General features: G+C 39.4%; 1 protein-coding gene across 2 annotated transcripts in view; it reads left to right on the top strand.

Annotated features, from left to right (window-relative positions):
* The window catches only part of SLC24A2 (solute carrier family 24 member 2), a 109759-nt gene extending 93880 nt beyond the window's left edge, over window positions 1-15879 (top strand). For both annotated transcript variants that reach the window (XM_071580444.1, XM_071580443.1), the window contains 4 exons: window positions 5453-5581; window positions 11790-11879; window positions 12326-12492; window positions 14551-15879. In XM_071580444.1, coding sequence (XP_071436545.1) covers window positions 5453-5581; window positions 11790-11879; window positions 12326-12492; window positions 14551-14800 — 636 coding nt within the window. In that variant the 3' untranslated portion in view covers window positions 14801-15879. The remainder of the gene's footprint in view (window positions 1-5452; window positions 5582-11789; window positions 11880-12325; window positions 12493-14550) is intronic.
* The last annotated feature ends 976 nt before the right edge of the window (window positions 15880-16855 follow it).

Genomic DNA, 16855 nt, shown 5'->3' with positions numbered 1-16855 from the left:
TCTCCATCTTTTATTAGATGCAGTGTAAAACATTGTGTCAAGGGATGAGGGAAAGGCTGAAGTGTTGAATACCTTTTTGCCTGCCTCAGTCTTTAATAGCAACACCAGTTGTCCTCAGGGTACCAAGGCCCCTCTGGCAGAAGACAGACATGGGAAGCAGAATGATGCCCTCATAATCCAAGGGGAGGTGGCCAGGAGAAGTGGACCTGCTACACCACTTAGAAACACGCAAGTCTGTGGGGCCAGATGGGATCCACCCAAGGTGGGTACTGAGGGAGCTGGCAGAAGAGCTCACTGAGCCACTTTCCATCGTTTACCAGCAGTATGTGCTAACTGGGGGGGTCCTAGTTGACTGGAAGTTAGCAAATGAGATGCTCATCTACAAGAAGGGCTGGGAGGAGGATCTGGAGAACTGCAGTCTTGGCAGTCTGACCTTGGTTCTGGGGAAGGTCATGGAACAGGTCATCCGGAGTGCAATCATATGGCATGTGCAGGAAAACCAGGCAATCAGGTCTAGCCAGCGTTGGTTTGTGAAAGGCAGGTACTAGTTGACCAGCCTGAGCTCTTTCAATGGCAAATCAACATGCTTAGTAGATGAGGGAAAGCCTGTGGATGTTTTCTCCCTGGACCTTAGTAAAGTGTTTCACACTTTCCCACAACATTAGTCTGGAGATACTTGTTTCCCATGGTGTGGATGGGTGCATTGGGTGTGGACGGTTCACTGGGTAGAATACTGGCTTATGGCTGGGCCCAGAGAGGAGAGGTAAATGGAGTTACATCCAGCTGGCAGCCCAACACCAGTGGAGCTTCCCAGGGCTCAGTATTTGGGCTGGTCCTGTTTAATATTTTTATCAATAATTTGGATAAGAGGAGTGAGTGCACCCTTAGTGAGTTTGCAGATGACATAAAAACACAAATGTGTGAGTGTTGATCTGCTAGAGGCAGAGGATGGCTCTATAGAGGGATCTGGACAGATTGGATTGATAGGCTGAGGCCAGTGATATGAGGTTCAACAAGGCCAAATGAGATCATGCCCCTGGTCACAACAACCCCATGCCACACTACAGGCTTGGGGCAGAGTAGCTAGAAAGCTGCTTGGTGGGAATGGACCTGGGAGTCATTCGGACTAGATGAGCTCCAGACACCCCTTCCAACTATTTATGATTCTGTGATTTTGTGCTGAACTAAAGCCGGCAGTGTGCCTAGGTGGCCAAGAAGGCCAGTGATAGCTAGGCTTGTATCAGAAATAGTGTGGCCAGCTGGACTACTCCTCCAGTCCTTGGCACTGGTGAGGCTGCACCTTGAATCCTGTGTTCAGTTTTGCTCCCCTGACTCCAAAACATTGCAGTGCTGAAGCGTGTCCAGAGAAGGTCAAGGAAGCTGGTGAAGGATCTGGGTCACAAGTCCTGTGAGGAGCAATTCAGGGAGCTAGGGTTGTTTAGCTTGGAACAGAGGAGGCTGAGGGAGGACCTTATCACTCTCTACAACTACCTGAAAGGAGGTTGTAGCCAGCAGGGGGTTAGCCTGCCTCTTCTCCAAGACAGCTAGAGACAGGATGGGAGGAAATGGCCTCAACTTGTGTCAGAGAAGGTTTAGATTGGATATTAGGAAAAATTTCTTCATGGAAAGGGTTGTCAACACTGGAACAGCATGCCCAGGGAAACTGTTGTGTTGCCAGCACTGGAGGTACTTAGAAGATGTGTAGATGTGCTTGGGGACATGATTTAGTGAAGGAGCTGGCAATATTGGTTGGACTTGATGATCTTGGGTGTCTTTTCTCATGTAAATGTTTCTGTGAGTCTATGAATTTGTGGAAGATGAAAAATATGCCACATTCCAATACTTATTTTCTGAGTGCCCATGTTTGACAATTGCCAGAAGCAGAATGCTGGTGTAAATTGGGCTTTAGTCTGATGTAATATGGTTGTTTCTCTCCGATGGATTATCATCAGAATTCGACATGCAAACTGATACGGCTTTCCCATATGTCCACTTCAATGTCATTAAAGTTCATTTGCTACAGAGTCATAGGAGGTAATGAGTTTTGGAGTATAGATGGGTAGGTAGTAGAGAAATGGAGATTTCTTCATAGTGGTGGCAGGTGTGTCATAAATGAGCAGAATATTCTCCACTTTTGATGGAGCATGTGAAGGTCAATGGAGATACCAGAAGGTATCTAAAATGTCACCACCTTATGTGTTTAGGCAATTGAATTCCTGTTGTGTGTATCATGTTATCATTATGTTTTCTTAGCATTGCAGAAGAGAATAATACTGAAAATTGCAACTTACTGTTTTCATCAGACTAGAATAATTCAAAACTATAGTTTAAGTATTAGTTTATACAAACTGTGTTAATGCATATTCAGTATATACATTGCAGATAAGCTGGAGCACTGACTGTGCATGCAATCTCTGCTATAAATCCATCATTTTCTATCACTGCTGCTTAGTCCACAGCTTGACATTCACATCTGTGTGTTTTTAGAGCTGCCAAAATTATTTCCCATTCATTTCTTAAACCTCAGTGAATAGTTCAGTATTGCTTTGAAATTCACAGAAACTAGATCTACAAATACTTTGAACTGTCTTACTTGTACTGGTTTTTCGAAGGTCAGCATTGAAAATCAGACGCCAAATCAAATTTACAAAATAGGAAATGAATATTGACTCTGTAGCATCTGTAATGCATCCTGGAGTTAAACTAGCAAGGTAAAGGGGTTTACCGGCACTTTGAGCTTCACCCTTTATATTTTGCAGATAGGGGAAGAGGGGTGTGGTAGGACACCTGGAAGTTGATAAGATCTAAAACAAATGGATCAAAGTTTCTCAGGAGATATCTAGCAATCTCCAAAACCAGTTCTTTGTGGTCCTTTGCTACAGGCACTCATGTTGCCTGTGTGCTCATGCACACCCAATGGTATTTAACAGAGACATCCAACTAGAATGATACCCAGTGTTGAAGCAAGGGGAGTACTAGTACAGTCCTGCATGAAACAACATAGGCATTACTTTCTGTATATTTTCCAGGCTCATGTGCAAGCTCAGACTAATGTAAAGTTTCATTTCAATTAAATACATTTGTTAATCATGGGTAATCGGTAAATATTCTGGAAGTACTTTGCCACAGTGCTATTTGTGCAGCAGTCACTTACAGAGCTTTATTCCAGCTGAGTCTGCTGCTTGAATTACAGACAGGCCATTCAGAAAGAGTTACCTAGGCAACCCTTCAACTGGTCCTTTCACGGCCAAATTTTATCTCAGTCATCATATTTCAAAGCTGAGCCTCTCTCTCAGGTTGATTTCCCCACTCCCAGCACTTACCAGAATGGAAAAGGAATGGATCTGTTTTTTAGGAAGCAGCCCCACAAACGCCTGCTCTAGCACAGTACCCCAAAGGTCAGACTTCAGTAGATTGCAGCAGTGAAGCATAGATTGTCTGTCCTCTTCAGTGAAGAGCTGAAAGTTCAAAGCAAAAGCTATCCTCTTAAACTGCTCCGGAGCCTATGAAGTACTGTTTTGAGTGTGACAAATTGTGCCTATACACTTTTTGAAATCTGTTTATAAGCTTTATCACCTGTTCACTTTACTGTTGTCCTACAGTCATGCAACATGGGAGTTTCACAAAGTATTGGGGTTAGCAAAATACTGTCTTTTTTTGACATTAGTGCATAACTCAAAAGTAGATGCAACCTGTCAATGTGTCCAAAGGTAAGCAGGGATTTGCTTCCAGACCATTGTTGTCAGGTGATACTGTCAGAGTGGAAGATCCTGAGCTAAGAACTGGGCTTGCTTCTGTAGGTATTGATCAGTTCAGGTCGCTGGCCAGTAGAATAATTCAGGAGTTCATAATAGTGGAATAATTAAGACCAGTTCTTCAATCAAAATAGGCAGTAAGTAGAAAATGTTATAAATAATACCAACATATGGTGACATTTCATCAATAACTTTTGCTTGGAAAAAACCCCGTTGTGGTCATTCAAATGTTTGCTTCATACATCATTGTCATAAAGTTTATGTAAGCAATCTTAAGACAGAAGAAATGTATCATAAGAAACTTATAAATCTATAGGAAGAACATGCATATTGCAGAGATGTCTCAATTATTAGCTTTTTTTGAAAGAAAACAACAAGATAACAACACTACCTGAAGAAGTTGTTGTATACTCTTCATGCTATCACACAGTTTTCACTGGATACTTTTTTTGGACTTCTTTAGCTTTCACTGAGCTCTCTAGAAATTTTTCCAGTAGATTAACAATTTGCATTAAACACATTTATGTGAAAGAGCCATTTAGGCTATTTTTTCAGTTGCCTTATTCTGTGATATATATTAGATCAATGTACAGTTGTGCAGACATCGCCTACCTATGTTAGAAGTTTAAAAGTTACTTTGATACGTGCACGGAAAAGGCTGTATCATGCTCACTTTACTTGCTTCCTTAGCAGTCTGAGAGGGCTCTATTTTGTTAGGAGGAGCAGTCTAAGGAAAGAGAAGTGTGCAGCAGCCAAATGTTTTCTAGGAGAGGGTTCCTATACACTTATTCTGTAATAGAAATGACAGGTGTGCAGCTTGCACATAAATGGAGACTAGAGATTGATGTGAAAATCAGCTACACAAACAGGAGAGGAATGTCTTTACTTTTAGCACCAAGTTGTTAAGAACACTGTTGCATTGTCCCTGGTCTAAACACAAGTGTCTTCAGTTGGCGACAAGGAGAAGCCTTCTCCTCATGTATACAGCCCGGTGGTGGTGTTGGGGCCCAGAGACATTGGACAGTCTCCATCATTGGTGCTTTCACAGTTTGACTGGGCAGAGCCCTGAGCATCCCAGTGAAGCCGCACAGGTGCCTGCCAGCCTGAATTACCCTATGATCCTGTTAACAAGAAAATACATACATGTATAGACAAGTGGATATGTCATGGTAACTTTTTAAGTTACTTGTAAAAGCTTAAAAAATTATAAAAAAGCTTTAAAAATGTGTACATCTATATCACATATAAGTATTTATATGCATATCTATGTGTGTGAGTGTGTACATGCACATATGCACACACATTATCTCTCTCCCACTCTCTCTCATCTATGTGGCCAGACTTGATGCTGCCAGATAAGTCATGATCCCTGACTAGACTAGCCCATATCCCAAGGGAGACCCTTGGAAACACTTGTCAGAGACATTCTGTACATCCCAAGGGACCAGCCTCACTGTCAACATAGTCACAAATAGGCATCCTTAGACAGCCTGTGCTGCAGGGATACCTCACAGTCTGACCAAATTCTTTGTTACTGCATTCTGACTAATGTTGTTAGGTAGGTGGGGTTTTAATGCAGTGTTTCAGATTCTGTGGTTCTCACTGCAACACACCACCATCCTTGGAACTCCTTTTGGAAGAATCCCTAACCTCATTCATCCACTTTGATATTCTGCTCACTGCAACTTTTCTTACAGAATGAAGAGGATGAGGACCAGCCTCTCAGCCTGGCCTGGCCTGAAACCCCACGCAAGCAGCTCACCTATCTTCTCGTGTTACCCATTGTTTTTCCACTGTGGGCTACCCTACCAGATGTTAGAAAACCTGTAAGTAACTGTTGTTTTGTTGGTGCAGCATGTTCTACGCAAATGGGTTGCTCTCTAGCTAAATGCCAAAAAATTACTGTAGTGGATTTATGCAAAAATAGAACTAATGCTTTTTTTAAAGAGTTTCTTCTTTGAAGAAGAGGTCACAGCATTAGTCTTCAAATGGCAAATGGGCACTTATGGGAAATTGGTTGGTAATAGCTCTATAAAGATTGTCATTTGTATTCACTAATTTTATGACATGAAGTGAAAGGTCTGAGAACTGCTTTGGGGCTTCACATCTGTATTTCTGAATTTCTACTGTATATCACGTAAGTGCTGAATAAGATTTTAGACTGTCTAAATTTTCTGTTTTTCAAAGACAACAATATACATTTCTCTTAAATTCATGTTCTACCAGACCTTTGTCTTCTACTGATCATCTTGTAATTTTTATACTAGGTCAAGAGCTGTAAGTCCCTTCATGTGTAAAATACTTGCTGGTTTTGTCCCAAACATAGCTTGATGTAATGTAAGGCTTACAGCAAAGGACTTACTGTGACAAGTTACCAAACCTTGTCACTGTTATACTCACATATACAAAACACATACCTGACTGAGAAGGCTTATGGAAAGTAAAAGAAGGAAAGTCAAGAGCTGAAAAAAAGCTTTAGTAGGAGTGTTTTAATCTCTTTTCTGTTCTGGATCAAAAATAGGTTTAAAACTCCTGCAAGAGAAGGATGCACAGTTTTTAAATCAACACTCTGGATTCTTTTTTTCCCCCTGACACACTGTGAAAAAGTTTCCCATCCTACACATCAAAAAATTGCAATTCAGTGCAAGAAAGAAGCTAAAGTAAGGCCTCTGATTTTCGTTTTAAATAATTCTCAAAGGCTAAAAAGTGACGTGTTCCCTTCCAATCTTTAAGCTTTTTCTTCTGAAAGATTTCAAACAACTGTGGTAATCACTTTTGTTTGGTAAGACAAGGAACATACTACATGATTTTCAACACTGTTTATTTCTGTATTTATGCCCTCCTTTTGTCATTCAAAACCATTCCTGTAATTTTTTTTTCATAATTTGGACCAAAATGAATGAGAAATATGTATGGGCATTATTTTGAATTTGAAAATGAAGTTAACATCAGTAGGCCTGTAGTTTTGTCCAATATTCTCTACTGTACAAATGAGAACAATTTTATAAATAATAGTTTGGAAAGTGAGTATCTCAACAAGTTACATGCAACTGTGAGATGTATGTGATTATTACTAACACTTGTGTTGTTATCAACTAAACTGGCATGCTGACATCCTGCAGCTAAAATACCCTGCCATAACACAAAAAATAAATGAACTTGTATGTGCCAGATAGGCAAGTGGACAACAGAGCTTTAAAACCTCATTCACTGAAAGTAGTTTTTCATACAAAAAAAATGTAATTTGCAATTACATGTAGAATGAACAGAAGAGATAAGAGGCTGTATCAGCATGACATGCTGCTTACTTTGAACATTGCTGTCAAAGAATTAACCAATGATTGCATAAACTGTGTAAAATTTCAAGGATGCTTCATTAGTGTCTCTTTAAAATATTCTCATTTGTGGCGTGTGCCATCCCCACTAATTCCTTCCAGAGAAAAATGAAGCCAAATATCACAATTCAGCATGTGCATGACAAAAGAACTTTCAATTAAATCTGTGAGGCAAAAGTCAAAGCAAATCTAAAATAATACTTAAATAGATTTTTTAGGTAGGCCTACCATCATAGGCTTGATTTGCAAGTGTAGTACTTTTAGTTAGAAATCCAAATTCTGCATCAGAATGCTCCAATTAGCATGAGGATATATAAAGTGAACCCTTGTGTGGTATATACTGATTTGAAAGACCATATGGAGCCTTTGACATCCTCTGTGGGTGCCCAGTTTTCAAAAATGAGGTCTTCTTTCCTCCTAAAGTCTTTTTTCTAATATATGTTTTATCTCCAAATAATGGAGATGGTTTGCCTGCATTTTCTTGTACTATAAAAAGCTATATTTAGCTCCATGAAACTCAGAAGCTCTAGAAAAATTATTTCATACACAAGGTCTCTGGTTCTAAAGTTAGCAAAATCCTCCTGCCTCTGGTGTACACATATGCAGATTTTTATACACTTAGAGTAGATTCTGCATTAGTTGAGCTGTCAGCTGATTCACTGGCTGAGATGTTTTAGTGTGTTTAGTGCCTTAATAACACCTGCTAACATTAAGCCAGTATATATTAAAATCCTTACAATAAATCAATAATGTTGTTGGCAGTATCCCAGAGATAATTGTGCCCTTGGGGAATTTTGTGCCTAAACTTTTTTTCGGGTGTTTTGAACAATAACAGGTATTTTTTCCGGTACTAATGGTTTATTTTCGCCATGGCTCTGTAAAGCTCACATATGTTACTGTCCTCCTACTTCAGTAACAAATATTGAAAGATTGAAAGAAAAATTATGTGACTGAGGTGTCCCAGTGGGTCAGGAGGAGACATTGAACACACTCACTTCTGTTACAACCTTACTCCACTGACCATCCCTTTGTGTTACCGGCCAGAAAAATGGCTATTGAGGCTCCATTCCTGCTGTCACTGGATCCACATAGGGGAGTTAATTTCATCCCTGCAAATTCCTATTACAAATGAAGCACTACAACTTTCATGAACTCTTGTTGCCATACAGAGATGCACTGTTACCAAGGGGACAAGGACAACATGTTCCTGTACAGATCCAGTTAGAGGAGCTGGTTCTGAGTAATCAGAGTTAAGCACTGTTAAGTGTGGAAGAAAAATCAAACTTTGCAATGCAGATAAATTTATGAATATGACAAATACATGAATCATTGAGGTTAAAGACATTGGGAATAATACTGGCTAAAATTAACACAGTTACCTTATAAATTATTAAGCACTCACTACCTTTCAGGTTCAAGCTCTTAGGGAAAAGCCTTCATACTTGGATCATTTTCGCCAATTATAGTTCTGTTTTTCAGACACTGGCATGAATTAAATACAGAAATGTATCCTAAAAGTGTCCTTAAGGTTGCTGATAGACAGGAATTGGTACCAATCCATCTAATCTACAGTGAAACTATAAAATTCTTTCTCTTTTGTTAAAGGAAAATAGCATGCAAACTGAATGAGCCGTGGCTGTTCTCATTTGTCTGCTACCAGGACCACAAAAACCCAATTGGTAATAAACTAGACACTCTGTCTTTACAAGGCATCCATCATAACAGCTACCAAAAAGGATGGAGAGAAGTATTGTTGTCTGCTGTTTCTGATCAATTCTTCTAGGAAAATGCTTAGAATTGGCAGCTCTCTGTATTTCAAAGAGCTAGGGAGTTGCGGTGAGATAAATCTCAAAAGAATGATATCCTTAGTTACAAAACAAGCATCATTATTATTATACTCTGTAATAAAATCCAACACATAAAAAAGAAGCCATTCCCTCTGGTCCTGACACTTTCACCACAGAGAAGAGATCAGTGTCTACCCTTTCTCTGCCCTCACAAGGAAGTTGTAACTGCAGTGAGGTCTCCCCTCAGTCTCCTCTTCTCCAGGCTGAACAGACCAAGTGCCCTCAGCCACTCCTAATACAGCTTCCCCTCAAGGCCCTTTACCACCTTCATTGCCCTCCTTTGGACACTCTCTAATGGCTTAGTATCATTCTTATGTTGCAGTGCCCAAAATTGCACACAATATCCAAGGTGAGGCTGCCCCAGTGCAGAGCAGAGCAGAACAATCCCCTCCAGATGTAGGACCCCAGAAACTACAGGCCTGTCAGTCTCACCTCAGTGTCTGATAAAGTTGTGGAGAAAATTATTCTGGGAGGTATTGAAAATGGCTGAAAGACAACCAAGTCACTGGTCACAGCCAGCTCGGCTTCATCAGAGGAGTCTTGCTTATCAAACCTGATTCTCTTCTATGACAAAGTAACCCATGTAGGTGATCAAAGAAAGCCAGTTAATGTAATCTTTTTAGATTTCAGTAAAGATTTTGACACTGTCTGTCACAGGATCCTTCTGAACAAAATGTCCAGCTCACAGTTGGTTAAACACATCATGCAGTGGGTGAGCAGTTGACTCACAGGTCAAGCACAGAGGGTGACAGTGAATGAAGTGAAAGAATTTCTTCCTAATATTTAATCTAAACCTACTGTCTTTCAGTTTGAAACCATTCCCCTGTGTTCCGTCCCTACATGCCCTTGCAAATAGTCTCTCTCCATCTTTCCTTAAGTCTCTTCAGTACTGGAAGACTGCATTTAGGTCATCCTGAAGCCTTGTCTTTTCCTGTCCCTGCAATCCCAATTATGTCAGCCTTTCTTCATAGGAGAGGTGCTCCATCCTTCTAGAAATGTTGTTAAATCTGTATCATTTCTAATGTGTGTTCCTATGTATGTTCAGTTTTGGAGTGCCACAGGTTGCGTTAGTCAACGTTTACACGCTCAGTTTCCACGAGGACATTTAGCATTATGCAAAGTGCATACAGGGAGTAAGCTAGAGCTGCACCTCCTGCTGGAGTAGATATGGACCTTCTATTTGTGCCATCCTATAGATGAATGTGCACAATTGCAGTTGCTGACTTTAGCTTTTTCCCATCAGTAATGGCCCGATCTCGTTCCAGTCACCCATCAGCAGAATCTACAGTCTCACTGAGCTGCAGATCAGCCTCAGTGTTTTTTGGTTCATCTGACAAAAGACAGTAACGTTCCTGATTGACCAGCCCAGCTCACTGATCACCACTTAGTCTACAGCCACCCTGTTGTTCTGTGCTGTTCAGTTCCTAAAAGTGAGCCTGTTCCATATAAATGCTTCTTGTGTCTATTATACAAGAAAAGCTGTCTTGCAGTTCTGCAAACTCCCTAAAAAAGCAGTATTTATTATGACTTAAGCAATCTAAATTTGCAAAATACAAATAGTATTTTCTCACCAAAAGCCACGTTCAGGGAAAGTTCTGCAATCCTATCTACTTCTGCAACACACAGGAATGATCCAGAGGCTAATGAGTCCTGGTGCAGCAGGGGCATGACTTTCAGTGAAGGTGGGCATAAAAATTCTGGAGTGGAAGTGGATTTATACAAGGACCTAAAGGAAAAAGTATTGTGGGACTGAGCAGCAGCTAGAACAGGTATTGAGAGTGGTATAAATTACTTCCACAAGTGGTCCTAGTGGTTATTAGTGACAATTTTTAGGACTCTGCTCGTCACTTGTCAGAAATCATATGGGGTGGGCATCTGTGTTCAGAAGATTCATGACCATAAAGACAGGGGTTTCATTCAAGACATTCATTGTACAAATTTAATTTTAAATACAGATTTGATTTAGATAGTGATTGCCTGGTGCAGTACTGCAGTCATGTTTCCTTTCTTCAGTAGTTAGCTTGATTTGTTTTTGTTACATGGATCCAACAGGAAATATGGAAGATGAAAAAGACTGGAAAGAACATAAACCAAAATAAATCATTAATCTGAAGAGATCCCATTCATTGGCTGCAAGAACACTATTCAAAATTTGACATTAGTAAGGGAGGTAGTGAAGATCAAAATTAAGTTACTTTGGTGTTGCACAGAATTTCTAATTCCTTGAAGGGCCTCACTGTGTTTTCCTTGTTTTTATAACAAATTTCTCTACAAAACAAAACATGGAAAGTAGGTTTGTTGCCTATCTTCAATTGTAATGGAGAAAGTGAGTGGTTCTCACAAGAAGAGTAAATGCTGTAGTAAATTTTAGATATGGATGGTTTTAGTTGTGCTGTATGGCAATCTTTGCTATTCTGACTGTGAAAGGTGTAGCACCAAGTTATTAATGTATGAATAAAAGCTATGGATACCTGTTTTATCTATTTGAAAATATTCATTCTGAATAAGCATGAAAAAATTAATAAATTTAGAAGTCTAACCACTATTCAGCTAACGACATATGGAAACTGAATCACAACAAATTATGATACAAATTACAACCCCAAACTTGCCATTTATAATACAAGTTGTTAGGAGGTCTTATTTTGTAAGTGAAGGAATGGGAAGAATGAGGCATAGGTAAGTACATTCAGTTATTACCTTTATTGGCATGTATTTTGGTCATCTAATAGTTACTCAGAACAGGTAATCAGAAAAACTGACAAGCCACTCTCATTTTGAGAAGCAAATAAGAGTATGGCATGTCAGCCTTCAACATAGATTTTCACTGATTCTCTTTGTTTCTGTTTCAGACATCAAGAAAATTCTTTCCTATCACGTTTTTTGGCTCTATTAGCTGGATTGCCTTCTTTTCTTACTTAATGGTCTGGTGGGCACACCAGGTAAGAAGCTGATACTGGTACAAAATAAAAGCCCTGCATTATGTTTTGCACTGTGAGAGACCATTTAGAATCAGAGTCCATCATATATCTCATGCTGAGTAGTGCTTATTGTAGGAGCTGCAACTATGGATGAAGGAAATCACTACTCACTAAGTGGAAAGTAGTTCAGAGACCTGTGGTTCTTCTGTCCACGGGACTTGATCAATCTTGTAACATCAGAGCCATCAGCGAACATCTGTCAATAACTTTTATTTCTATTTGACAGTCTTATCTTTCTCCTGATACACGTGGAGATCTGTGAAAATAAGTCTTTCTTCAATCTTGCCTGCTCGTCTTCAAGATAGTTGTCAAGTCCAGGATAATATTTCTGATTAAACAGATTTACAGAAGAAAATGTTTCTTCACTGCAGGACAATTTTTTCCTGTTTTTGCTTAAACCCTTCTAGGTTGGAGAGACCATTGGTATTACTGAAGAAATCATGGGCTTGACTATTCTAGCTGCGGGCACATCCATTCCTGACCTTATTACCAGTGTTATTGTAGCACGCAAAGGTCTGGGGGACATGGCTGTATCCAGTTCTGTTGGAAGCAACATATTTGACATCACAGTGGGGTAAGTCCTACAGCAAGAAAATAGTGTATATTTTGAACAAATCTTTTGTTCTCAGCACATTGCCGAGGTGTTGCCAACAAGCAGTGATCCTTAAAAAGCAAAGGGATGCAAATATGCTGTGAATGTTACTGTAGCAAGTGCCCTGAAGTTTATAGACATATGCATGATAGAACTGTTATTAATTTGTTGCCTAATTCTTGCTTTGATACATTACAGAGGTGCCTAGGCAAGTAAATTGCATTTTAAAAAGTGCACAAGAGCATTTTTCAAAGCTTTTTATGCTTTTGTCAGTCGCTGTTTGCTTTCTGTTACCGCTCATTGTGCTTATACTAGAGATTTCTTTATAAATGATGATCAGGAACAATTAATTTCCGCTGCTGTATTCAACATGTTTGCTGTAATAACAACAGAATGTCATGGTCTTGTGTAGCTTGTTTAAGCTGCTCTTGACATGTGATTTAATTTTTTATGTACCTGGCAAGTCCCAGATTATGAACCAATTCTCTGTTAATAGGAAGGACCTTTTATATAGCTCTTGACAATGTGAAGCCACATGAGATTGTGCAGGAATTTGCTATTTACACTTCACTGCTTCACTAAGATAATGATGTGTGGCACAAGGTTGGAATTCAAATTCCTTTTTGACCTTTTGAGGCCAAGGTTGATCATGTCCAGAAATAATTTAATCTATGCCTCACTATCTCAAAAAAGTGCAGGAAGTACACAGAAAAACTCCATCTTTATTCCCATATTCCCATCTTCAACACTAGAGGCTAGAGGGACTGAGAAGCATATCCATAGTCTCAGTTTCTCCATCTTTGGTTATTTCTTGCTATCAAACAAACAGAAGAACAGGTCTAGTCATAGTCATAATGCCAAGTAGCCAAGTCAAAGAAGAGATTGTGGTTTTCACTGGTGAAAATACATCAGCAACTGCACAGGTACAAAAATGGATGCTGAAATAAGAGTGGATAGTAAATGTCTTTTTGACTTCATCTCTTAGCTACAGGCAGTACCTTTAGATGTAATGGGAAAACTGCCCCCCTTTATTTTCTATTAATCCATAAGCATGAAGTGTTTGAAATAATATCTATATACGGCAAACCTGCAAAATATAGGAAAGCCATGTGCTTCAACTTGGAGTACACAGGGTGTATTAAAAAACTTTACTCTTTTGCAATGTTTTCTTAGTTTTTAAAAAACGTTTAGCCTCTTCCTGCCAATGGAAATGCCCTGCACCAGCCTGCTAAACCTACCTAGTACATTAACAACAGAAATGGCACAGCTGAGCTGTAGACTGGTGTAGTTCGTACTGCAACTGTAATAAATTATTCTCTCTTGAGCTGCTTATTCAAAGTTTTAATGTTGTGTGCTTCTGACAACTCACTTCATGCTTTCTAAGCCTGCTAAGCTCCAGTCAGTGTCTTAAATATTTATTTCAGCTTGACATCTTGCAGAGGGATATTTCTTCATTCTGTGGTGTGAGAGATGAGAAATGCAATGACAGCAAACACGGAAATAGAAATTAAGCTGAAGTTCAAATCAGGGTCACATTTTAACACAGATTTTTACAGTAAATGTGGATTTAAGGGCCAAATTAAAGGGATTTAAGGGCCAAATTTTGTGAGCAGTGCCTTGCAGAGTGCCATTTCTTCATGGTAAGGACATGTTTCTGTGTAACACATCCTTCCGTCATACAGGCTCTTTGAAAGAGAGTGTGAATAACTTCTCACACAGATGGTGTGAAATCCAGAAACAAATGAAAGAGGTCTTCCTGCTCACAGACAGGATGCCATTTGATTTGTTGGCCAAGGGAAATACAGTTCACCACAGTAACTGGTGGAAGGGTGGGGAGCATAAATCCCATGTGTTAATCCCCAAGAACCATGAGCCAGCTGACAAATTAGATTTATGTACATATTAGAAAAGTTGAAACTCTTCCCGCCTCACTTTATGCAGGAAGCCTCTGATTGTATTTTGAATTGTCTGCAGAAACTTTATAATGCCTTTTTCTGGACTTCTGCAATGTTCTAAATTAATTTTCCTGTTTCTTAACAGCCTTCCTCTTCCATGGCTCCTGTATGCTGTGATTAACAGTTTTGCCCCAGTGACAGTCAGCAGCAATGGTCTGTTCTGTGCGATTGTCCTTCTCTTCATCATGCTGCTCTTTGTCATCCTCTCCATTGCTTCCTGCAAGTGGAGGATGAATAAAATCCTGGGTTTCCTCATGTTTGGGCTTTATTTTGTGTTCCTGATTGTCAGTGTTCTCCTGGAGGACAAAGTGATCCAGTGTCCTGTCTCCATCTAGTGGAAAGTGCTTGACAAAAAAAACCCAAGACATATATATTTATTAAAGAAAAAATATGTATATCAAAACAAGACACCAAAAAAAACCACAGTGGAAAGCTTCAGTGAGAATAACCCATGGATCTGTAAATTTCCTGCTCCTCAATTTTAAAAGAGTGAAAGAAAGAAAATGACACAACGGATGGATCTTGGAGCTGAAGAACAACTGCTGCTGGACAGTGCAGTTATGCATGAAGGGCTGAGTTCAGCTGCACTGAGGTTTTCTTTGCTGCAGAACATCCTCACTACCCAGGACTGGACATGTTACACACGCTCGGAAACAGTGCAAGTTACTGCTTCTCCTATGCCTGTGGTACATACCTGCAGACTTCTCATTCTTTGTAGTAGTATACACAGACACACAGTGTGCTCAGTTCTTAAAGCTCTCCTCTTCTAAGGGGAATGCTGATACGAACTTTGTGGAGGCACCATCCCCCACACACCCTGGTACAGGATTTTTCTGATGATCTGCTGAAACTCCTGAGTGGAAAGCATACACCAAGCACATAAGTCACAGACAGGGAAGAGCTTGTACGTCCCTTTGTACAAGTGGATTTATATGATGTGATTTCAGCAGAGCCAGGGAATTTTGTGTTTTGATCATCTGCATCACAGGTCTATAAAGGCAATCAGCAGCATGTTAATGGTGTTTTTTTGCATGTTGCAAAACTCTTCAGGTTCCAGAAACTCTGGCACTGAAGGAGCCACAATGCCTGACCATTTTGTAACTGGTGCAGATTTTCATTGCATTCTCATGCAAAGACAAGAATGGGGATACTCTTTCTTCTCTAATAGCAACACAGCATGCAGTGACATCATACAGCTATGTGAATACACAATTTTTTTCTAATGCAGCAATATCAACAGTACCAATGGCTTTCAGATGCTGTTATAAGTTTGCCTTTTCATGCCAGAATAAAAAGGCTAATTTGCTTATACATAGTATTTTATGCAGAAAGTAGAAGTAAGTAATTATAAAGTGGCAGCCTAATTGCTAAGTGAATATATGTTATACAGGCTTTCACTATTACTTGGATTGTAAGGACCTTCACAGCTACATATAGTTATTGCTGGAAGAGATCCCCAGCTTCTGTACAAAGCTGGGGCAGTTCACATTTACTGTTATATATCTTGAAACTAGGTAGGAGAACACAATTTAAATATAGTGGAGCTGCAGGAAGCTTACATGAAAATTCTTCAGTATTGCTGGAAGTGCAAATGTCTAAAGAATCTAAATAAGGAGTGAAAATGCAACATTCTTTTACTGAAATACTGAGAGGAGAAGGTCCAAACCTATAACAAAAAAATAAGAGGGGAGAAAACAGTGTTTATCTTCCCTGTAGTTTGGATGATTTTTTTAAAAATGGGTGGACTGGAATGAGTGTTAAGAAATTGCTTCAGATAACCATGATTTGTTTGTTCAAGTCTTTTGTGCAGTTAGAGTTCCTGGAGTTTCAGTGCATTTCTGTGACCTGTTTCAACATTGTTTTACATACGTATTGTGATCACAATGGCAATACCATGATCACAGCTCTGTAACAGAAGGCTCAGCACATTTTGTCTTGTCTGTTTTTCTCTGCACCATGCTGTTTGTTTCTCACTCATCCTCTTTGTCCTTTACCATTTTCTAGTTATATGTGTTTATGTGTAATGGTATATGGTTAGAGAGTAAGGACTTGAAAGAAAAAATGGTAGAGAAAAAAGTACAAAATTCATATTAGGAATATTAATATTATGTGATATAATGAAGAAAAAAGTGAGATAATAATGAACAAAATGAAGGAAACTAGGAGTTATGACGGTCTGCTACTCATATCTTGTCCTAAAGTACTAAGTCCTAGCTACATGCAGAATCAGTATTTGATCTTTACTATATGTTTGCAATGTCTCTTGCTTTTTAGTGCTTTTTAGATTGAGCTTCTCTCATTGTGAACAAAAACTTTTCGGTGTATTTAAGATCCTTCATTGCTCCAGGATCCTTACCTGTCTTAACGATAGTGCTACTCACCTCTCTAAC

The sequence above is a fragment of the Pithys albifrons genome, chromosome Z, assembly GCF_047495875.1.
Source record: "Pithys albifrons albifrons isolate INPA30051 chromosome Z, PitAlb_v1, whole genome shotgun sequence".
Classification (NCBI taxonomy): domain Eukaryota; kingdom Metazoa; phylum Chordata; class Aves; order Passeriformes; family Thamnophilidae; genus Pithys; species Pithys albifrons.
The sequence above is the reverse complement of the archived record's forward strand: the minus strand, read 5'-3'. Positions and strand labels throughout refer to the sequence as shown.